Below are 24,980 nucleotides of genomic sequence, written 5' to 3'. Positions count from 1 at the left end.
TTGTGCTTTAATTCTACAAATTACGTTCTTTTTAATATTCCAGTGATCACTGAATGCAGGGGTTCTTTCCTCGTTTAGATGGGAGTTTAAAAAAGTATGAAATTTGTCCAAAAGCGCTGCACAAGCTGTTCTCTGTGAACAGAAGTTACAAATTTTATCTGAAGGAGTGAGTCATAGTGTGTCATACACACAACTTCAGTTGACTCCACGTGTTTACTTTTTTTTCTACCCTGGAAATTACAAGCACCTCCTTCTCAGTGCCATCATCGTCTCAGGTGTAGAAAGATTTTATGACTCTATAATCATGTAATGTGACACAGTGGCCCATCAGAACAGGAAAAACTTGCCCAGTCTGAACTCTGACTTGTTGATGAACCAATCGGGTTTTCAGGATGACAGAGACGCGCAGAGATCAGAAGCCCGTAAACAAAGGAGAATAAAACGGTGGAGCGTCTGCCCGGCTCATTAATGGGACTTTTAACACTGTGAGCACACACTTGGACCACACTACATCTCTTTACATTGATCTAAATGCGGCACAGTTTGGATCAGACAAGAGCACAGGTGCAACTTTGTGACGACTACAGTCTGCCGTTTCTAACAAAAAAAATGTAACTTGAGGTTTTGACGTTGGTAGATTTTCTTTGATCTTTACTGATGTTGCTGTTTGTACAGTTTCAGACCAGTCTCACCGGCCAATAAAAAGCACCAAAGTTTCGGCAGAAGTGATCAATGAATGAGAAGGCGATGTAAGACAAACAGTGAGAGTATCGTTCAAATATCTGCTTTATAACGTCTCTTCTCTCTGGAAGAAACAGTTTAACGCACCAATGTTTTTTGTTTCGCTTCGTTTTATTAAACGGGGCTCACTCGGTTCAGGTGTGAGCATCTTAAGTAGGACTGTTGAGTTGGTGCAACAGCCTGCTAAACCTTTAATGGGGGGACGGGGCACAAAGCTACAAGAACAAAAACAAAACAAACAAATAATACTTGGAATGATAACCGAAGGCTTTCTCGTTTTTATGTGTGCCCCTGGTTTTTTTTGGAGAACAGTTTTGGTGTAACGGAGTGGTGGAACATCGACTTTGAGTGTTTTCATAGCTTTTTTTTCTCTTTTGTTTTTACAACAAAGCACATGGAGACATTACTTTATCGTATAATATCATCATGCTTTCAGAGGACAAAATTTTAAAGAGAGAGAAATAGAGAGAGAGAGGGAGAGAGAGAGAGAGAGAGAGAGAGAGAGAGAGAGAAACTGCACCACTTGTGTCCCTGTTGAGATATCCCCACCCTTCCCAAGAGCAGCTGATAGAGAGGTCTCATATTTTACTGGATTTTTGTTTACTTTTTTTTTTTCCTTTATTTGGTCCCCGGTTCCTCTTCAGTTTTTACGAATGTCAGCATAGACCACGGGCTCCATCTTATGGAAGGAGTTTTTGCTGCCTGAGTGATCCAACTGGGCGTATATCACCGGGCCCTGGAGGACAAATGAGATGCAGAGCAGGAAAGAAACACAGTCAGCCAATGACACAAGTAGATACAGAAAGAAGCAAATAATAAACGGCAACCTTTATATCACTTTACGCACATGGGTGATTAAAGAAGCCCAAAGTCAGAAACCTAGGTGGTTTTTCTTTGTTTGTTTGTTTGTTTTTTTAAATGGAGCTTCTGACTGGGAGACAACAGCTTCTTATAGTTTGACTTAATTAGTGCTTAGCTGTGGAGATGTAAGGGCAACACATACACACAGATAAAAAGGCTTAGATAATTAGTCCATATTTGGATAATTACTTAGCAATTACAGGGCCTCTGAAAAGTGGCTTACATTAGTTTTTTTCCACATTTCCTTCCCACTCCTATTAACAGCTTTGGCACTGGTTATACAGTAATAATGATAATAGTAACATTACACTGCCAAAATATGGAGTGTCACTCGATATACAAGTATTTAACATGTGTCTCACAAAGACAGGAAGAGGAACTCTTTAGCACCTCATGTTTTGATACCTGTATTCGGTTTATAGGCTTTAGCTGTGATACAATAGTTTCCAAACTTCTGGGATAGATGCTGAATATTTTATCTCATCTTACTGCATTTAAGATGATTTTAAGGGGGCAAGCTACAGCTGGCCGTGGTAATCGTTCAGACTTGCCGTGATTGAGATTTAGAGCCTTGGGTGCTTCCTAAAGAGAAGCGTGACCAATACACCACAAAAGTGCAGGACTGCCACGGGATCATCACTGCACGCAGACTATACAGTACAGTGTAGTGAGAGTGTGACAGCCGTGACTACAGCCGCAGAGACAGTCTTTCAGTGAGAAAGCTGGTGAACCAGCTCCTCTGTTTCTCTTTCTAAATATAAATGGTGCAGACCGGTGCCCGCGCAGCCGCAAGTTGGGAACGTGTGCTGCACAATACACGATACTGTATCATAAAAACGGCTCTGCACGGGTCACAGGAAATGCAAACGTTATTGTGAGGGTTAAAAAAAGTACTGCAAAGTAGAGCAAAAGTTATCAAAACATCAATTTAAAGGGAAAAACCCCCAAAACAAAGCCAAAAACACCCCACGCTTTAAGAGACTCGAAAACTGAACAGCAGTCCCGTGTCTGTGTGGGATAGTCTAGTCTTCTTTTTAAAATAAAAATAAAAAATAATAATAACAAACATAACTATTACTGAGAAAATAAGGGGTTTTTTTGGACAGTAAACCTAAAATTGTTGAGTGTTGGTTGGCTGATCAGGATAAAACCGATGACATGCTGGCCTTAAGACGAATGTAAAAGTTGTGCTTGACACTGATTTTTCTAATATTACTTATTATCATGGATAAGTGATTTTGATGAAAGGAGATTTCACATTTAAATATAGCAGAAACTAAAAAAAATTTCCGCCTTCATGTATTATTTAGAGGAAACACTTCACTAAAAACAATAAATAGTCAAAATCTGCCCTAAGATTAAAAATAAATAAATAAATTCTCACTGTGACCACTGGGTGGGGGACTCTATAGTCTGTAAATAACTGTCCTTCACCTTTTTTCCATTTTATCTACATTTTTCAGTTTTTGTTAAATTATTCTGACGCCTTTCACTCGCACTTTAGAAATCAAATCCAATTTGTTGTTTTGTTTCATTTCAAGCAAAATTCACTCGCAGGTTTGAAGATTGGTTCTGCTCTCTGTCGTATTAAGACAGCCCACTGAAGATTTCTCAGGGTGAGTTGACTGTTTGATTTGCTAAAACAGATCAATTATTCAGCTGATAAATCAGAGAAATATCAATAAAGGGAGAACACACATGAGAAAATTTCAGTCTATTAGCTAAACACAAGAAATGCAACACCTGATAAATAACTGTTCATGTCTAAAAAAGTAAACTAACAATAGCATTTGGGGCAATCGTGGCTCAAGAGTTGGGAGTTCGCCTTGTAATCGGAAGGTTGCCGGTTCGAGCCCCGGCTCAGACAGTCTCGGTCGTTGTGTCCTTGGGCAAGACACTTCACCCGTTGCCTACTGGTGATGGCCAGAAGGGCCGATGGTGCGATATGGCAGCCTCGCTTCTGTCAGTCTGCCCCAGGGCAGCTGTGGCTATAACTGTAGCTTGCCTCCACCAGCAGTGTGTGAATGTGAGAGTGAATGAATAGTGGTATTGTAAAGCGCTTTGAGGGTCCCTTTTTTAGGTTGTTTTTTTGGCCAAACAATAAAAAACATGAATGGAAACAACTGAAAATAAGATTACATACCAAATAAAATTCATATAAAATCAGAACTAAATATTACGGACGGATAAAAAGTTTTTTTCAGTTGTATTTGGATACGTTGTCCACATAAATGTGACCACCTTCCAGTAAAACAGAGGCAGCCACTGGTTTTTTGCTCCTTCCCTTCGTCCCCCAACTCATACCTGTAGCGGACCCGAGGGACTGGTAGATCTGGAGCCCTCCACTCTGGACTCCACCTTCTTTCGAGGCTGCGGAGCCTGAGAGTTCACGCTTTCCAAGGACGTACAGCTAGTTTAGGTGTAACGGAGTCGAGCAATCATTGGTGCACAGTCAAAGTGAGACGAACACAAATAATGGACAAGACAAAAACAAAATCATGAGACATGAGAACATGAAATGCTGCAGCTGAGCGCCGACTGGAGGTGCACCGATGGGATTTAGACCATATCAGATTGGTGGGTGTGCAATTTTGGAAGCACATTTGCAATCAAATAAAATCCAAATTAAGATATTTTGATGAATATTTTTATGACTGATTCTTTAGCACAAAGGTTACAGTTTATAATTTTGTACTTAATTCATAGTGTAATATAATTTAGCTTCTTTAATTTTATAGATAAACCTTATCTCCATCTCCACCCATAACAGTTTAGCTGTTTTAGTTTTATCTGTGTGATAGTTGCATTTTTTCCCTTTTTGGTTTTGAATTTTTTTTACAACAACAAGGTAATAATTGTGGCTCAGTCACACTAGTATGAAAAAAACAGGACTGAAAATTTGACTACAAAAATATTCATAGTTGCTTAGTGATTTCATTGAACCAGCTGCAAGCAGTTGGAACAATTACAGTCGCAAGCCAAATACACAGCTCATCTGTAGGAGAACTGGTCTCCAAACAATTGTGATCAGACTCAAACGGACTGCAGTTGCTTTCAGGCAGATTAGCAAAGGTTTGCAAATTACTGTCATCTAATTTATAAATGCAGACCGCTTGCCAACCCATCGCAATCAAGCAAAGTAAGTTTGCACTGATGAGTCCAACTAGTGTCTTTGCAAATCTCTTTCCAGGAGGTCAACGAGACTGCAAGTTCACTGCACAGAGCTGCAATAATTTGGGTCACTGCACGTCTCCGACCAGTTTTCCCCAGTGTGACCATGTGGGAGATCTTATATTACATTATCATTTGTAATATGTGGTTTATAATCTGAATGTGAAGCCTGGTGATTTCTCTGATACTGAATTTATTCCACTTGAGGGCTTACGGATTAGGTTCTTGGCTCAATAAAATTAATTTTTTATTTAACTAATTAAAACTGTTTTCTAGAAATCTGAAGGTCTGTGCTTTGGCTCTAGAAAACTGTACAAATATGTACTATTTTCCAACATTCAACACTAAAACTACCAGTATTGCTGAATGTAATGTAATGTAATGAGCAGGGCAACAAATATAGCCACTGATTCAACTATTTTAATATGTAGAGCAGAAGTACAACAATGGAAATTAACCCAATAAGGTTTATTAACATTCTCCATTGTTTATCTTACTGTACCGCATCTGAATTACTTGATTTAGAGTATATACTCATCTAAATTATGGATAAATATTAGTAATTAATAATACTTTTACAAAAAGTTAGTGCAAACATATAACATAACCAGTCATTAGATGCTCTTCTATTGTAATGATATCTTAATTAATGACAGTTAATCACATAAAAGCAAAGACTGATTGATCAGTTAATACATCAACAAAAGATTATAAATCTAAATGTTTATACTAAGTTTTATTATTTCTTCCTCAGTATGAAGAGAAAACCAAATATTTTTGATTTTAATCAGTAGCTCAAGCAAACCTCTCAACAAATATTCAATTTAAATTTTATTTTATAACATATAGAACAGACAAAACAATAAAATGCCAATCCGTTTGTGCTTGAATCAATGCTTATTTGATCCAATTTAATTTCTCAGTCTAAGGGTTGTAAATCTTAAGTCAAGCAGCCAATCAGTGCAACTCTAGTAAAGGCAACAGGGGAGAGAGGCAGTTTACCTGAAAATAACAACATGAATGCTAAATGAACAATGAGAGGCCAAAATTTCAGCCCATTAAGATGACTGAACACTGCCCAAAAATAAATAAATAAAAATCTGTAAATACTGTTGTCAAATAAACATGTTTCATGAGGGGGGAAAAAGCTGACGATGGGTTAGTCTCACTGAAGCAGATGAGAAAGACACCGTTTAGTTTTGTATGTTAGTGGCAAACGATGGATAAAAGTTCTACACAGTTAAATAACATGGTTACATGTTTAAATGGTTTCCATCGGCCTGGAGACTAGGCTGCCTCTAGCTTGTCCTATTTATAAAATAGTCAAAAAAGTGAATTAAAGAAGTTTTATCTTCTCAGCTAATATATGTTACGTACATCGGCAATTAATTAAAAGTATTCTTTATTCCATGTAAATGAGGGTCAGGATGATCGGATAGGTTAGTGTAGGTATCATAGCAGGTTAATGGCTCTACATTAATCCTGTCTAACATTAAACATTAAGCTGTTCTAAAGACAGTAAATCTGCCTAAAAGAGACATTGACTGTAACCAGGTCAGAGGTGTGGACTCGAGTCACATGACTTGGACTCGAGTCAGACTCGAGTCATTAATTTTATGACTTTAGACTTGACTTGAAAAAATGTTTTAAGACTTGTGACTTGACTTGGACTTTTACACCAATGACTTGGGACTTGAATTGGACTTGAACCGGTTTACTTGAAAAGACTTGATATTTTACCCCAAATATAAAATTTAACATGCATATTATATAGAGATTGAAAATGTGACGTCATTCACGGGTAGAACCGCAAAGGATTCTGGGAACTCGTGGCAAGCGGTACTAGCGCACGCAGGCTTTCAATTAAAATCAGTTATACAGCGATAAAAAGAAACACAAAAATGTCAAGAAGCTGTTGTATTATTAACTGCAATAGCCGGTCGCATGACAGCCACGGGAAGCCGACGGGTAAAGAGATCGGTTGTTATCGGATTACGTCGTTGAAGAGAAATTGTTCAAGCCATGTTTCCGAAGTAACAAAGATGCGACGGATGGCCTGGATTGCAGCCATTCAAAGATCAAATATAACGTCCCAGAACACTCCAGCTCACAGGTTAGTCTGCTCCAAGCATTTACACGAAGGTCAGTGTTTTTTAGTAGTTAATACGTCATTTTCATAACATAATTAGTGATAGGTTACAAGCAAGTCTGGCGCTGAACAGAAATTGTCGCGCTATGCTCCTTTGTTTATTGTGCATAAATAGTGAATTGTCCTGACACAATATTGCGTTTCGCTTCTGTTATTATGGTACATTGACAAAAACATATGCTTTTATTCACAGGATAAAACAGGTTTTTTGTAGCACTAATTGCCCAGTACGATTACAGCATACAGTATTATTGTCACTGCTACATTTCTGTGATGCTACCAGAAATTATTTCCACTACTAATTAATTACCGTTGAGCTCAAAGGTCCTATTAATAAACTGTTAAGGAATGTGTATTTATGACGACGATTTGTGAGACTGGTAAACTTATGATACGTACGATGGTCTTTCGTTCTACACGGTGCGTTTCAAGGTCCTGCACCCATCTGTCGGTAAACTGTACCTGGGCTTGTTGCAGTGACCTGAAGTTACTAAACTTCATGAGTGTGTGCACTCACTCCAAGAACCGTATGATTATAAATATGCATATAAATATGCTAAGATGAGATAGCTGACTTCATCTAACTAGCAAATGTTGTCCAGGCTACGTTGGTGATACAGTTTTTTTTAATGTGTATGATATTTTTGTCATGCGATTTTAAAGCCGGTCCTACAACCGCATCCAAGAATAACATGCAGCTTATCTCAGAACTGTCGGTGAAAATTATTCTTGGAGCTAGGTTTAATTGAGCTGCATTTTAAAGAGATGCAATTTCACAATTTGTGTATATTTTCTAAGTTCACTATTTTGTCATGTGTTGAGAAAAACACAGATTTTAAAATTACATGGTCTAATATTTACATTTAGCATAACTGCAACATTATTTTTTCGTTTGTTTTTTTTTTAAAGACTCGAAAGGACTTGAAATTCAAAGTTTCAGACTTGTGACTTGACTCGGACTTTTACACCAGTGACTTGAGACTCGACTCTGACTTGCCTGACATTACTTGAGACTTGACTTGAGACTTGAGGATAAAGACTTGAGACTTACTTGAGACTTGCAAAACAATGACTTGGTCCCACCTCTGAACCAGGTTACTTAATTACATATAAATGCATTAAACGACAATGTCTAGATTAAATGGCAACAAGCTCAACATGCTTGTAGAAGGTGTTGCTGTGAAGTTAGTGGTGTTAATACAATTTAATGGAGGGAAAAAAAAATGACTGGCACCAGTGAAAACAGCCACCCCACAGATCCCTGTTAGCTCAGCTCACAGGCTCAACCCACTCAGCAGCCAAGCAGAAGGTGCCAGATTTTTCTTTCTTACTCAGTCAGAAGCAAGTGCTGGTGCCTGAAGTAGAACTGTTTCCACACAAAGCATTAGCACTGGCATGGCTCCACAAATTTCAAGGTTGAGCACAAAACTATCAACAAGAAATTTGCAGCTGCATTGACAAGAGAGACCTCTCAGCGAGTGCAGCTTCTGCTTTGCAACCTTTAGTGTTCAAACCTTTTAAAAATGTGGGCCAATTCTCAAAAGACAGGGCCTCTCATTGACACCTTCCTGGTGGACAAGAGGGACATCTCTCAGATTTGTGGCTCTTTTGTTTATACCTCAGATGAAGAAAGAGTTTCTATGGCATGCGAGGTAGACGTGGTCAAAAATACCTCAGGCATGCAAAGTCTGGAGTGGACACTTTTTTAAAAACAAACGTGTTAATAATTAGTACCCACCAAACACCAGATACTGTAAAGTGTTAGAGCTATACAGAGGGTCTAACGGGGAAAAAAACCAACCTCTCAAGTGAAATATTACTGAAAACAAAACAATGATTCAGGAAACCAGTATCATCTGTTTAACTTACCTTTCATTTTAACAGCATCAAGTATTATTTTTACATCAGTATAATGAATACATAATGTGAGCATTAAACATCAAACAAATCAGGTAAAGTTACTATCAACAGACACAAATAACCAAAGAAAACAACCCAATTATAATTCAGTTATAATTCAGTCAGTCAGTGGGGGTATTTTTCTGTATTCACAGGAGATTAACGCTAACATATTCTCGTTGCTAGCTATCAATTAAAATACCACTTGCTGTTTATCATTATTGTTACAGGATGTGCGGATGAAGCACTTACTTTATGGATTTAAAACATCTCATACAGCTGTAGATATAAAGGATTTTACAGGTGAAACCACTGTCTGCGGCACACAAGACAAAATATTCTCAAATCTTTTAGAAATGTTAAACTTTAATACTGTCTAAACTGTATTTATGAACACCTGCAGACCCTGCATGGATCTGGGTTCATAACGGTAAATAAATAACTAAATAACACACAAAATTCACTATTAACTACTTTCTGTAGAAAACTGATAAAAGTAATTGCAGTAACTGAGTCACATTGAGAACGAAATTAATTTTACTGAAAAAAAAAAATCTTAGTAGAGTTGGCGAGTCAGAAAAATGTACATCATTATCACGTGTGCATCGCTCACACAAGATCAATATTTCATACTTAAATATAATGATAGTGTCACACTTATAGTGAAACTACTAGTACAGATATAAAGGTGTAAATCATATAATTGTAGTATTCAGTATTTACCAACTTCAAAAACTTTATTGCTCTTTATGATGTATCTTTATATTTTTATATCTATAATATAAATATGGAGCTTAAAGCTGCTAAGAACAAAAATAAATAAACTAACAAGAGTTTGACTGCGACTATGTCTGGATATATATGAGTGCATCACCAAATAGTTGTTTTATCACGTGTACATATGTGTTACATTTATTAAATGTGCGTTCAGCTTATATTGCATAACGTTGGCGTTGAGAGTGAAGCTACTTTTAGGTTCTGAATATAGTTTTTAAACTTTTGAAAATTTTGCAGCTTCACTGTAGTTGAGGTCATCGGTAATCTGGAACAGCGTAAAGTTGAACGGCTCACTTACCCTTCGTAATCATGGCGGTTGTGAAGTACCCTCATGACAATGCAGGCCGCCACAGCAATCAGCACAAGCACCAATAAAGCACCACAAACTCCTGCAACTATAAGCGTGGTGTTGTTCTGCGAATAAGACTCTGGGGAAAAACAAACAAACAAACAAAAAAAAACACACACAATGAAGAACATTCAGGATCAGTCCACCCATCCATGATATTCCAGACATTCCCAGCCACACCTAACATTTCATCCTGGGGGATTCTGAGGCTTTCTCAGGGCATCTCACTAGCGGGTACTGGGTCTACCCCAGGGTCTCCTCCCAGTTGGGCATGCTTGGGAGGCACCCAGGAGCCATCCTAACCAAATACCCGAAACATCTCAACTGGCTTCTTTCGACGCGCAGGGCCAGCAGCTCTGCGGGACCGTGCAAAAGTCTTGAGTCAACTAACAGACTATTTTGTAATGTTTTAAAGTGGTCCAGAGTTTCCAGAAATGTTGGACTAATTACTCACAGATTATGACAAAACTGCCCAACATTGTGAAATGTACGGATATTACACACGCAAACACAACAAAAGAGTTTCATCTTACTTAGTTTGATAATGGATTTCAGAATGTCCTCCAAACTAAAACAAATTAGACTTCATGTGAAAGACCCACATCACCCAGTCACTGTAAATAAAGCTACGCTACTATAAATAAAACACTTTTAAACCCCATTCCTGGAAATTAACATCACAGATGGGAGTGGTGCTTAAACCTGAGTATCCAGTAGTATTAAAAGCTGGAACCACACTAAGGCAGCTCTTTGTTAGAGCCAAAGCGTGTGAAGATAAACAGAATTGTGCGAATAATAATTTCAAAGTAAAAAGTAGATTTCAGAATACAAAAATAAGATTGTGAGCACAAGGCTGACTCGGTTCCTTCATCATGTATAAATACAGTTATGCTACCATAAATAAAGCACAAAACTTGAACCCCCAGGCCTGGAAACCAAGAACACAGCTGGGCGTATCACTGAAAGCTGAGCAACAAAAGCTGGAACAATACAAAGGCAGCTCATTGTGAGAGCCAAAAGAAACTGCGGCTAAAACATAGCGGACAAACATCTTGAGAAAGTTGAGGGTAAACAGGAATGTTTCCTCTGGATGAGTCCGACTCTACCAGAGGAAAAGGGGAAAGATGCAGAGAAGACAGCGCGAATGGTGCGAGAGCCAACACACATGCTCTATTTAGACTCTTTATTGCTTCCTAGATACAGATGTTTGGTACAAAGAAAAACCTCAACCTGCGAAAAGGTGCAGCCACATGTAAAGCAGACAAGCCATCACATGCACATGTGGTCTTCAGCTGAGTGAACACAAACAGTGGTTGTGCAGTGATTTGCCATATGTGCTTGAATAGCTTGCATTTATTAGTCTTTTCTCATTAACTGATGATATTTGATGTGTTTATTTTGTACCTTTAATGAATTTCACCTTTAACTGATCAAATGGAGTCATTTATTACCTCAGCTATGTATGTAAATGTACCGTTGTGATCATTTTAATCATAAAAATGTACGTCTGATCTACTTCTCCTACAACTTTTTATAGTTTCCTTTATTTTCCTTTTGTTTTTCTTTTACAGGATTTGGCCCATTGATGTGCCAAAGATAATGGAAAATTGTATATGCAACATTAAAGGCTTTTATTTTAGTGCAATTTTCCACCTCAGATTACTACAATGTGAACCCTGGCTGACAGACCTAGTCACAACAAGATTCAGAGATATGCTGAGGTACATGCAGTTTATTAGACAGAGCAGACAATCAGGCCGTGGACCTGTTGCTGCTTTCGGGGCTATATGGATAATGTTTGTTGCCCAGTTACCCAAATACTATCTCTCTGGCAGGGAACAGAGTGGTCACACCCACTCGGTGATGAAATCACAGTTCTTGTGGTCAAAATTCTGTGATTTGAGCAGTCCATAAAAGGTGCAATGCACTCTAGAGGCTAAAATACTCCTGGTGTGATTTAAAGTTGCGTGAAGGGCCTCAAAAACCTGGTGAATTATGGGGTAAAGCCAGAAAATGATTGCATTTTTCATTCCTGATTGGCAATTGCAACTTTACAAATCAGTTTGATCAGGAATATGAGAGAGAATAACACAAATATCTGTCGAGGGACATAGTGAACGGGTTTAGTCCATCACTCACACAGCATATAAAAACAGTATGTGTGTGCCCCTTTTTGCAATGCACAAAAATGCCAATGCAAGTGGAAACCTGCTCTCATGAAAGACCAAAGGTAACGTCCTTTTCCTGTAACAGGATGGCATCAATAAATCTCTAACGAGCTTGTCGCCAAACATTGTTTCTCCGTTGTTGTTTTTTTTAATTAATCATAACTTTACCCACATCTAATATGAACACACAACACTGTAACATAATGCTCAATTGTAACGTGTAATAAGGGATTTTTTTATGGCATGCGAGGGAATAAATGTGAGCCCATAAGAAAAAAGAAAAGCATTTTTGCAGCTAAATACGTCACTGTGTGCTGTTTAGTGCCAGCAGGCAGAGTAGCACTTTTATTCTTGACAGTCTTTCATTTATCTTTTGAATTTGGGCGATATGGATCTAATGTTTACAGATGCCTAACAGGAGATTCAAAGAAAGTTTGCAGTTAATCCGGTTTGAACTGCAAGTAGTACAAAAGCATGTCGCAACAGCATTCCTAGATAAACCATTAAGTAGTCCAGGATTTAACTTGTTACAGGTGGTGCAATCGACACACTGTGGTTAAGATGGCCACGATCCAGTCCATCATGTTTGATTGGCTAGTGAAAAAGAAAAGTCCCCTCTTTGCCTGGAAACACAAGCGATAGTGCGCAGAGGCTCACACTGTGCTACACTGTGTTTTCTCGCCATCCAATCAGCATGTGTGTGAGCAGAGCCCTGCTGAGTGGGTGAAAACAACTGACGAGTGTCTGTTCAAGGCCGCAGAGTAGCAGGAGGCATTTAGAAAGACATCTTTCCCAGCCACACTAACTCAACCTGTCACTGATTTTTCTTTTTATTAATTTTCTACATTTCCAACATTTAACTCTGGTGCATTAATTTCAATGTAAATCTGACAAAAACTCACCTTTCAGCACGACCCTGAGCTCGGTTCGAGCCTGCGTCCCCATCACATCTGGGGGGTTCTTCACGTCACAGAAAAACGTGCCGTTGTCGCTGAAATAAGTTGGGCTCAGCTGTATCGAGACGTCCCTCTTGTTGATGTCCCCGATAAACTGCACGCGGTCTTTGAACTCCTCTGACCCTGGGAATCCTCTCCCACTTGTAAAGTAGAAAATCTACAAAAAGGAAGGAAATGCTGGTGAAAATGTACTCATGTATAAATGGGGACATCTCCGACCCCTGAAGGTTCTCATCTAGATCAGCCGTGTTCTCTAGCAACCACCGAGCAACGGGCTAAAATGACCTGATTTTATTGATCAAACAATCCCACATTTTTCTCCCCTCAATGCGATTAAATGTACTTGTTTTCGAATAGCAAAAACAGACCAAGCAATACTGTAACATGGACTTTTACTATTAAATAAAATGTATAAAAGTACAGTAATGCTAGATTAAGTAAAAGAACAGACATGTAGACAAAATGCAATAAAGTGTACAATAATTAAAAACCAAAAAACAAATCTCCAGGTACTAAAAACAATAATAATACATTCTTTTGACAATTACTTGAACAAAAATCTCTAATATTTACTGCTTTCTTACCATCGTTTTATATTTGTACTCTATTTGTATTTATTAAAATTATAATTTTTATTCTTTTTTTGTCCTTTTATTTTTTGTATTGGGTTTTACTCATCGTCCAGCACTTTGGTCAACATCTAAGGTGTTCATATGTGCTAAATAAAATGACTTTTTTTGGACACTGCAGACACTGCAGCAATATTGTTCTTATATTTGACATAGATAAATTAATAGATAATTTCCATAATTTAGTAAACAAAGAGGTCAAACAAACTGGTTTCCTGGCTGTGACTATTATTCCTGTATACTGGAACAACAGCTGCCATAAGACACCTACACACTGAACAGTCTTCACTGCAGCCACACTGTGCTACGTGGAACTGACAGGACATCAAGCATCATGTATGTGAATTGTATGATGATACTGAACTTACTGAACCTATTGCTGCTGCTACTACGATTATAACATAGACGGGAGTTTTTCCTCTGTCATTTGTTTCTCTGGTCTTTGGCCTTGGCTCAGTCATGATGACATGACACATCATACAAAAACAAGGCTTTTTTTGCCACAACTCAACTAGATTTTCTTCTTTACTGCAATCCCAAATTTTGTTTTGCAGTTTTCCTTTTCTTTATTATGGCTGAGGTTTTTTCTTTACCTTCAAAAATTAACACAACAATAAATAAATAAAGAATTCTCTCAAGTTGATGTCAGATAATTTGATTCTTTTGTAGAAAAACAGACAGAACTTGAAGTGGCTTTCATATTGTTGTCAAACTATAAAGGATTAAATATGCTAACAATTATTCAGTTTTATTAGTAATAATTAAAGCAGTAAACCAGTTTCATTCTTGTAGTTCTATAAACATAAATGCAACAAAAAATAGCATTAATGTAATTAAAATCCAACATTAAACTACTAAATAACTTGTAATGTAATTATTTGTACCAATCAGTAATGGTGAAAGCTGTGTTACTGTAGCTGTAGCTTCAATTTGTCTTGCAGCTCATTTCAGATTTTTTAAGGGTTAGTAATGCAACATTAGACAGTACTGATTGACAACTTCTTCTCTGGATGGAAGTCGATGATTAAAGGCTCTCCTTTGTAGTCAAAATGAAAGCAAGAAAATGATCATGTTATCCCAGCAATTTTGTTTTTATAAATCACCGAAAGCCAAAACTAATGTAGCCTAATTAAATTTAAAATCTTATTGGTTGACGCCCTGGACCGTTTCCTGCATGTCCCCTTTGTTTTCCTAGCTGCTCACTAATGTCAAGTTTGGGTCTCAAGCCAACTTTGAACCTCTTTCACTGCACAATGTCTTAAACAAAAGGAGGGAACACCTCAAACCTGTCTAGGCAGCTCAAAGACGGCCCTGCAGATGTTTACAGGGAAAGTAGGTCACTCTTGATTAGTTTTTTTTTGTACTGAAATGCGTAGAATTTGAAACGCATGCACCAACTACAAATTTTTGGTATCCTGCCATCTCTAATGACAACAGTTGCTTAGTATGTTGGACAATTTTGACATTTGGATTAGAGCTGGGTGATAGAACGATAACGATATGTATCGCGATATAACTTTTACTCGATAGAGAAATTAAGCTATCGCGATAGACCTCGCCGCTCTTGTCCTCTTGAAGAAAGAAAAAAAAAAAAAAAAGTCCAGCCGATCCAAATTCAGTAGCGCAGAGCCGAACCAATCACAGCCGCAGCGTCACGTCACGTGACTTGTTACGTACAGCACAAGTGCCAAGCCGCACGTGTGTTTGTTTGGGAAGCAGCCAGCGGGTAATGGAGGAAATGAGTGTGCTGACTAGAAAAATCAACCGAGCGTGACCGAAGAGAAAACAGATGATGGTTCCAATGCCGGAGAGATTGTCGAACGGAAGAGCCATAGAGGTTCCGTAGTTTGAAGGTATTTCGGCTATTTCAAGAAACAGAGTAGCGTGCACTGTAAATTGTGCCGAAAGCAAGTCTGGAAATACAATAAACTGGTGCATGCGTCACACTGTGCGCCACGTTATTGTTTCGGTGAAATGAATTTCTACAATACTGTTACTGTTAATTCTACTCTCTGCAGTGTTTAAATGCTTACATATACACACAGTTACTGTCCCTCCACACATACGACTCTGTTCTGCTTCTATGCCCCAGCTTTGTTTACTTTTTCCCACCGAGGCTTCTAGACTTCTGATTGGCCAACATTTCTGCACGGTTAGAAATCTAGCTCCACCTGCTGCTTTGGCATGTTCATAGCAGCGTTTTCCTTCATTTCTGCCTTTGTGTGGACGGGATTATTTTTTAAAACGAAAACGGAAAATCTCCGTTTTCAAAAATACCCGTGTACGTAGCCTCAGTCTCTGACTGGAAGCGCTAATTCGTCATTCGGCTTTTGTCAGACTAAAGTAACTGTTAAAACTGTTTGAAAAGCTCAGCTATACAACAAGGAGAGATTGAGAATTTCCTTTTAGTTCTCAGTTTATTTGATATTGACAAAAGTTAGTCAGTTTTGTCTGTTCTTCTGTAAAACAAACTAAGATTTATTTTTAGAATTAATATTTTGTTTCTAAGTGGAATTGACAATTTAGTCTGTTTCGTTTGTTCTATTTTGAAACTTAAACGCTTTAGCGGCTGTGTTACACCCCGGCCTAGGCAACCGGGGTGCAACGCAGGAAAATAAAAATAAGGCAAAAACACACGAGAAAAAACTAATACGGGCTTCCACAAAAATAATCCCAAAACGACATTTAAAGCAAGATACGACATTTATTTACATCACCAAACACAAGGCGCCAAACTATTTACAAGGGGGGGGGGGGAAGATCGCGACCATGACATACAGAAACACAGGGCTTAAATACATAGAAGGAGCAATTAGGGAATGGACCACAGGAGGGAAACACAGCTGGGGCAAATTAGACCTGACGAGACAAGGAAACGTAATCTGAACACTAAGATAACACAGACTTTCAAAGTAAAACAGGAAACACATAACAGTCACGCCAAAACAAAACGCCTAAAACAATACACTGCCAACGCCGAACCGTAACAGGCTGCCTTTTGTGTAGTTTGCAATATTTGCCTTTATTTATCTGAAAAAGTCTCATGTTCCTTAAGTACATCTACCCTGTTGAATTTATTATGGGAAATAAATATTTAAAAACAAGCTGCTGATTATTTCACATTTTACTTGTGAGCAACGGCACATTTAAATCTTACAAATATAGTTATTTGGCTTATATCGTGATAGATATCGTTATCGCCTGAAATGAAAAAAACATATCGTGATATGAAAAAATCTCATATCGCCCAGCTCTAATTTGGATTAATCACAGAATATCTGAGGTACTAGAAAGACCTTTTTTTTTTCAACATTACTGCTGCACAGCCTTTTTCCTTCACTGAGCAGCTTTCCCTTATCTTAGCTTTTTGGTGTTTTTTTTGGACAAGCATCATTTCTGTAGGAAGAGAAGTATTTATTCTGCAAATGATGGGTCTGAAACGTCAGAGAGATTGATGTTTTAAGATACACAGCTCGATGTTACAACATGCTCCAAGTGTAGACTGCGTGTATGTGTTCTGCCATGACTGCTCTGCAAATTAAAGGCCCTTCAGCTATGTCATTATATATGCATGAGTCAGATCACAGCAGACAGACAGGCCCCGCCCAGCCTGACTGGACTGTAAACAAAACTCCTTTGTAGATAGGACATGATCCACACAAACATCCCTCTTTCTTTTCTTTTTTTTTAGCTGCTTAAGAGTTTTAGAGGAATATACACTAATAAGTTCAAGCTACTCACCACAAGTCAATTCTCAGCAGTAACAAATAACACTGTAGGAAAAATATGTAGCTGAAAACTAAAGTCTACAAAGAGATTTAAGTCGACAAAGTGCTATAAGAACTAAAGAGAAAAATGAAAGCATACCACGGGATCCAATTACGATGCTCAAGCAAGATAGCAGCAGAACATAAACAGATGAAAGCAAACGGAAAAATTCGATAAAAACAAATATGTAGATATGTAAAGACAGTACATGGAGAGAGTATAACTGTACCTGATATATTTTTAGAAAAGAAAAAAAAAAAAAAAAAGGCTGGCGCTTAAACTGAAAGCCTACTGAAACCAAATCATAACAATGCGCTCTCACCCATCCCTCAGGGAACAGCCGAATCCGTTCTTCTTGTGTCACGACAGATAAAACAATCGCAGGAAAACATCCTTAAAAACTGTGGGAAATCTTCCCAGAGCTGACACAACCAGCGGGGACTTACCACGTATGGAGATTTGTAGTACTGACTGTCGGGATGACTCGACTGAAAGTTCCAGGTCACCGTGGTGGCCGAGCTGACCACTTCGCTGGACCTAAAGGTGCATCGAAGAATCCCCGTGGTACCGTTCTGTACTATCACCTCAGGATCAGCGTGTATCTCGATCGCAGACGTGGGTCTTGTGACTGTTTGTGAACACAAAACAACAAGTGTAAGCACACAAAGCAGCAAGGGTTCGGGGTTAAACCAACACCACGGCCAGCAGGTATACAATCCAGAAAGGCTATTGGTTTATTTTGTAGTTAGTCTTCCAAGATCCCAAAATGGTTTTTAGTTAGTTTTAATTATTTTTTTTCATAAGTAATTTTTAGGTTTAGTTTTAGTTAACTATAATAGCCTTGTTAATCATCAGTTAATAATCGGAAGCTTGGTGCAGTCCCACAGTATTAATAAAAAGGGACAAAATCTGTCTTGCTCATTGTCAGGAACTTCTTTGTTGACGCTTTTCTTTTTCTTCTTTTCTCGTTTCTTCAGTTTCTCCAGATCTTTCTTAGCGAGTTCGATAATGTTAGCAGTCTCCTTCTCGGGGGCCAGAAGAGTGGAGGAAAAGGAGCTGGACCCTCCATAGAACGACTGACGGTTGGAGGCACGGGACAGATTCTTCCTCAAATTCTCACTGATAGCCTCGCTCTCCAGGAGTTTTGCCCGAAGGTCTTCAATCTCTTTAATGTAACTCTGAATCATGTTTCCAATTTCCTCTGTGCCTCCTTCACCTGCACGAGTTAGTGTGGTCAATGCACCTTAGAATTACATCATATTTTTTTAGTTTTTAGGTTAGGAACTCCGTAACTGTCGTTTGCAGAAAGCATCCTTTATTAAGGTAAACAAAACAAGAGGCATTTTTCATCATTCACCAGCAACATTATAGAGCAGCAGTACTGCTAAAACTATCCCAGGGTTTTTTTAATCATTATTATTCTTATTCTCGTTACCATCTGCATCAGTAATTTTAATCCTCTGTTTGCTTTTCCTGTCATTTGGAGTCCAGCTAGGGAGTGCTCAGCTGAGTCAAGCATTTTAGTTTTCTCATCCTCTGCGGCCTGGTTTTACTCCAATGGTGTTTTTGCCTCAAGTAGTGAATTAAGTGTTGTTACCACTTCTAGCAGGAAATGTTTTCTTTCACAGTTTGTAAAATATTTTGCTTTGTTTGAAGTTGTTAAAATAACTTCTTTGACATCATGACACATATATGTAAAAACTTAGATTGGTATTAGCACAGATGGCACCATTGATCAAACAGGGCGGACAACTTCGTCAGCCAAACGTCTGTATCAGTCAATATTCTTAAATTCTTAAACCTGAATTAAACTGTGCTGAGCTGAAGGGTTTGGGTTTTTTTAAAATTAAGATTTCTTTTGCTTCCCCCAACACAAAGGGCACAACACATACACATAAGAAAAAGAAACATGTGTCCCTATTAAATTTTAATTTCACTGAATTAAAATATTCAAGTGTCCCTAATTAAAAAGATTTTGTCCAAACCCTGCAGTGGTAGTAACGATTACTGTGAGCATGCCCCAAAATCATAAATTACGGTCTAACCCATCATGCCACTGATCTTTGAACCCTTCTAAACTTCCTCACGCTTGTCCTGTAGAGCTGGACGTTGTTTTAGTACTTCTTGCTTGCTCTTAGCTGGCCTCTGTGTGGGAAAACACATATGTATGAGTCAGAACACTAAATAAACAACTGAAGTGAGGTCACAGGCAGCGAGACAAGCCTGACACAGATTTTAGTCCGTGTCAGGCTAAAATCTGACGTGGAGGTATCTTATCCAGCCACCTGTAAGATTACTCAAACTATTTTAATGTAACCGGAAAAACAGACGGATGGTTTTACAGCTCTGCTCATTTATCCAGAATCCTCAATTCCCATATTTATGGCTGCATTAAAAGGCAACTTGGTGTTTGATGTTGTGCATAATGTAAAGAGAGACGTACAACTGAGCAACACGGGCTTTCTCTGCTCAGAAACAACCTAAAAGGTATCACAATGGTGATTATCAGCAGTCTCTGCTAAACCAGGCTTCCTGCTTCAGGCGCTGTCACAAGAGTCACATGACTCTCGTGACAGAGCCTGCTTCATTTAGACATTATCAAAGGAACAAAGATAAAGATATAAGACAAAGACATAAAGAATATTTTTTAAACTGTAAAACGCAGCACTGAAGCTGCAAATAAAGAGACTGAAGTTTCAGACTTTTAGCCAAAAACATCCTACAAAAAGACTGATTAATTTTCAGAGATTTTCTGGTGTAAACGTAGGTCCGCGAGACTTTGCCGAGTATTCTTTTGCAAGGTTTTTCCACAGTTGTAACATCTCCCTTTGTATATATGTACATCTCTAAGCTCTTGTACTGGAATACAATAAAAACCAACACAATCGTACACTTGTGTCTTCAACCTAGCTGCAGTGGCCGCAGCGTAACACAGCACATTAACCCCCCCTAAAAAAAAAAAAAAAAAAAAAAAAAAAAAAAAAAAAAAAAGGTGCAATGCCAGCTCCAAAAGGTATAACCAACCAGCAGGTGAGTGGTTGGTATGCAGACTTGTCTGCAAACACTCGCCAAGAATACCCTCTGAGACATAGTGAAACTACATGGCAAAAAGTTCCATCTTTTGAAATGACTACGGCAATAAGGCACTACTTTGTTTTTGTTTTTCTGGTTTTTTAAGTCAGTGTTCACCATTTCCGGCTTTGGATTGCACTTTCTCAAGTCATACTAGCGCTCGGCTAGTAGCTGACGAATATTTGCACACAAGTTGATGACTTGCGTGTAACTCATCGACCTGTCGGTGACTGTGGCAATCTGCTAGTAACCAGTTGCAACCACAGGGAAATTTCTGTTGCAACACCTGCTTTGTGATTGATTTCAACCTCCAGCAACCAATTGCAGAACACACATTTTTCCCAAGCAAATGGTTGATTGCCAGATTATTGCCAACTGTTCTCTAGGCCGGTATGACTTCTTAGAGAGCGATGAACACAGAGCTAATGAAAGCACTTTTTATTTTGATCATAATTATTACAATGATTTAGTGAAAATGTCGCACCTGGTGCCAATTTTAAACCTAAACTGCTCAGACCAGATTAGATTATCTGTTAAATTCAAGTTAACATTGCAACCTGCATCAGATAATGTGATACTCAATCTGATTGTTCTTATAGCTGAGAAAATAGATACCCAAATGTGACCCTGACTAACTGCACAACCTTCAACACCAAATCAGAACCATTTTTTACACTATAAATTGTAGAAACAAGACTGCAGTGCAATACTGGACACATTGGAGACAAATAAATGCAACAAATGTTCTTTAAAAGGCTGTGTGATAAATGTCAAACACTGACTGCACAGCTTGATGATTAATAACCTTACCATAGCAGCTATGAGTAGGAAATGTTTGGCAGTACATTCACCTTTTTGCCACCTTGAAAGGTTTTGATAGAACTATGAATATACAAATCGAGCCACACAAGTATTAGCAAACAGAGATACGTGACTTCCACATCTTGTAATCAGAAGAGCTAGCAGGCCAAGGTATAAAAGCAACAGAGCAATAAGTAGCCTCGGCCGCTTGCAGACATTAGATCCAAGTCTCAGATTTAGACTCGGGGAAACACCGTGCTTCAAAAACAAAAGCAACTCTTAGAGCAGCATATAGTCAGCACACTGCTGAGGCAATCTCACAATAATTTATAAAACGAAAGGAAGTATTTGTCAGATGATATCTGTGATTCAAAGCAGAACACTGTTTTCCGTCTTCAAATTTCAGGAAACAGTTTTAAAAGTTGTTTTTAAGGTTGGCAAAACTGTTTGTGATTTCTGCTCTTAATCTCACTTCACAGAAACATCCTGTCCAAAATCAAATAAAGTGACTGTCAACTGCTGAGCCGGCTAATTTGCAATTTCATGCACATCCTTTCTAAAATGCCAGATCATGTTGAGCCTGTAAAAGCCGAGTGATCTAACGATGATTTAAATGTAATTTGAAGTGAAAAAAATAAACTAAACTACAGAAAAAAAGAAAGAAAGAAAAACAGCTGGATTATGCAGAAGATAACCTGCTAGTGTTTGAGTTTAGAATTTATCTTTTTAAAAAAGGTTGCTCTCCATAATCTGCACTTCATACTTTCTGTGCTTTACCACAAGGTTCAATTTTTAGGTGGTGTAATTTTCTATTTGTGAACCTAGAACTTCTTCTTTCAGTTGTACACCAGCATTAAAGACATACTTTGACCTAGTCATCCTAAAAGCTGCCGTTTTAAACTGTTTCTGCCTTTTTAAATATTAGATGGCAGAGACATGTTCAACATTTTTCTTCACAAACCTTATTAAATCATTGTTTTATCGATTATTAACCGCTCTTTATACATTGCTTTTTCAATATAGTGTGGTCAAGCATCTTTTAAACAAACTAAATCTTAATCCTTCAGTTCTTAATAACTTCGGACCAATTTCTTAACTTTAATCACAAATTACAGAGATTCAGTTCTTTTGAAAAGCTTCACACATCTGCAGCTCACATTAACTGTGGTGTACCACAAGGTTCGATTTTAGGTCCTATGGTGTTTTCTGTTTTTATGCTAGCATTTGTGTGCCTAAATGGCAGTTTGGAGAAATTTCAATAGGGTTTTTGAGCTCTACACAGCACAGAAAAGAGGTTCCTCGAGGTAACCAAACACCTTCTTTTAAACAACATAAAAGGCCACTATATCTTTTTAGACATAAGAGCAGTTTTCAATACAACAGATTCTAGGATTTTAATAGATGGGTTGGGATCAGGGACAAACCACTTGGTTTCATTTTTATCTCTTGGGAAAAAAAAAACCCCCAAAAAATTATCTAATAAGAATATGCAACTTATGGTACACCATAAGGTTCAATTGTAGGTCTTATGTCATTTGTCATTTATTTCGTTTTACTACACCCACATCACAGATCTAAATTCCCATGAAACCTGCTGATCATAAAAACTTGTTTTAAACTGTCTCATCATGTGAAATGTTGGACGGTGCATTTTCTTAAATCAGTTAAACCCCAAACAACATCCCTCTCAGCTCCACACTGTTTGGTCTTGTTTTCTCCAAATAAGAACTATCTTGAGAGAAAAACTGATACTTTCACATTCAGACCTGGATGAAGTATACACACTAAATTGTGGATTACAGTCAACACTTTCCTAACACATACTGTTAAAACTACTCAAATTGAATGCAAATATAATTTTTCCAATGTTCAGGATGTTAAAAATGTTTTAAAAAATTAACTACAGATAAATTAGATTAAAGTGTATGTTTTCCTTCTTAAGATGCACATTTTGAGCTGCTAAATGTATAGCACAAAACGGCTTAGCCAAAGTAATGAATGCAAGTTCGTGCTGTAGTTCACAGCTTTTTATATTACTATGCGACCAAACTGTGCGAGGGCACATATACCCTGTGCCTGAATAGAGGGCCCCTGGTCATTTCAGTCCGTGCCTCTCACCAACTTGCAGGCAGCTGCAGTAACACGTAGTTACAACACGAAGCCACTATTGTGCTTCCTGCCAAAAGCAAAAAAAAAAAAATAGTGACGCAAATCTGGCAATCCAAAGCGAAACTTCGCGCAAAAATCATGTCCCCGCCGTTGTGATGCTACGTGTACCATTAAGTACACAGTGTTTAGTACCCAACATACTTCGTTATCTGGGTCAAAATACGGTTAGCAAACGACGAAATGAGACGTTATCGCGGGGGCTGGATGCTGTGCTAGTCCACCTGCATGCAGATTAAAAACTGTCTTAGTGTGCTGTTCGATTATGTAAATAAAATAAGAATTGATTGGTAGCTCTATTGGTAGACGACATTTCACAGGTGACACGTAAATACCGTTGAGACACACGCCTAACAAAAGCTCTATTCAGAAATCAGCGTTTAAACGGCTTTACTTTAAATTCTGGTTACATGTACGACAGCGCACACTTTTAAATATCTCCTGCCTTACTAGAACATTTAAATCAAATCGGCATGGGTCTTAAAACACCCAGGGACTCTTATTTCAGCTAAACAGCTGGTTAGCATCGCTACTTTCCACGCCTGAACCCACCTTCACCTTCCGCAGGACGACGCGGCCAGGGGCGGCAGCCACCATCCTGTGCCAATCTCCATTCAGGTTTTAGTGAATTTAACAGATTGCATTTTCTGTAACACTGTCTCTCACATACGGTGGAGTCTCTAACCCATATCCCAGTTTAAAAAAAAAAATCCGGGCAGTGTTAAAGATAGTTTCTCGCTTACGAGGCTGAAGAAAGGCGTGTTAACTCTTAAAGGATTGGGAATAGAGGTGTAAACGCTGCTAGCCTGCTAACCTGAGATCCCACCTAAAATAATGAACTCAAACGTTTACAAATGGAAATTTAACCCAAGCGGGGCTTCAACACTCACCCAAAACAACACAAAGCGTAAATCCAGTAAATAATATACGCTTGCGAATCGTATTTGGCCATTTGGACTCCATTATGTGGTTGTAAACAGGAGTAGTTGCTCCGCTTTTTTTTTTTTTTCCTCCACCCTCCACTGTCCTAGTGGTTTCTTCTTTTTCGCTGCGGGTACAAACAAATATGGGTGCGGCTGCTGCTGCCCCCTATAGAACGACCAGACGAACTACACATAACTTCTACCAACAGACAGCAAACAAAAGGAGGATTTCATGAATAAAAGTGAGCGCTTTCTGCCTGAGGCTAACAGTATCAGTTATATTTTAAACCTTTTTCTCTTCAATGAAACCAAACTAAACTGAAGAACAGAGGGTGGTATATAAGGGCGGAGGGAGGGGCACACAGGGGAGTCAGGGGAGAATGAAGCTAGAAAAGGAAGTGAAAATTAAATAACAGAAGTTAAAGAAGGAAGAATGTTGCACAGAGTTCCGGGAAGAGTTTAGATGAACTCTGAAGAGTTATCAGATGACTGGGAAATTGTCAAGAAGGTATTTGGTGCATTGTCTGGAAAGAGGACGAAAGGGTAGAAG

At 38.4% G+C, this 24,980-nt stretch overlaps 1 protein-coding gene across 1 annotated transcript; it reads right to left on the bottom strand.

Annotated features, from left to right (window-relative positions):
* Nucleotides 1–1,230: 1,230 nt before the first annotated feature.
* Nucleotides 1,231–24,557, bottom strand: mpzl1l (myelin protein zero-like 1 like). Its single transcript, XM_085421268.1, has 6 exons — nt 24,398–24,557; nt 17,915–18,096; nt 13,018–13,228; nt 9,897–10,026; nt 3,907–4,012; nt 1,231–1,477 (listed from the first exon to the last, which is right to left on the bottom strand). Exons 1-6 carry the CDS (start codon nt 24,468–24,470, stop codon nt 1,382–1,384), a joined length of 798 nt encoding a protein of 265 aa, XP_085277394.1. The 5' UTR covers nt 24,471–24,557; the 3' UTR covers nt 1,231–1,381.
* Between the last annotated feature and the right edge of the window lie 423 nt (nt 24,558–24,980).

Source organism: Rhamphochromis longiceps, linkage group LG10 (assembly GCF_057381845.1).
Source record: "Rhamphochromis longiceps isolate RC_006_pf linkage group LG10, R_longiceps_female_GT1.1, whole genome shotgun sequence".
In the NCBI taxonomy this organism is placed as follows: domain Eukaryota; kingdom Metazoa; phylum Chordata; class Actinopteri; order Cichliformes; family Cichlidae; genus Rhamphochromis; species Rhamphochromis longiceps.
Note: the sequence above shows the minus strand (reverse complement) of the source record. Positions and strands in the feature narration are given on the sequence as shown.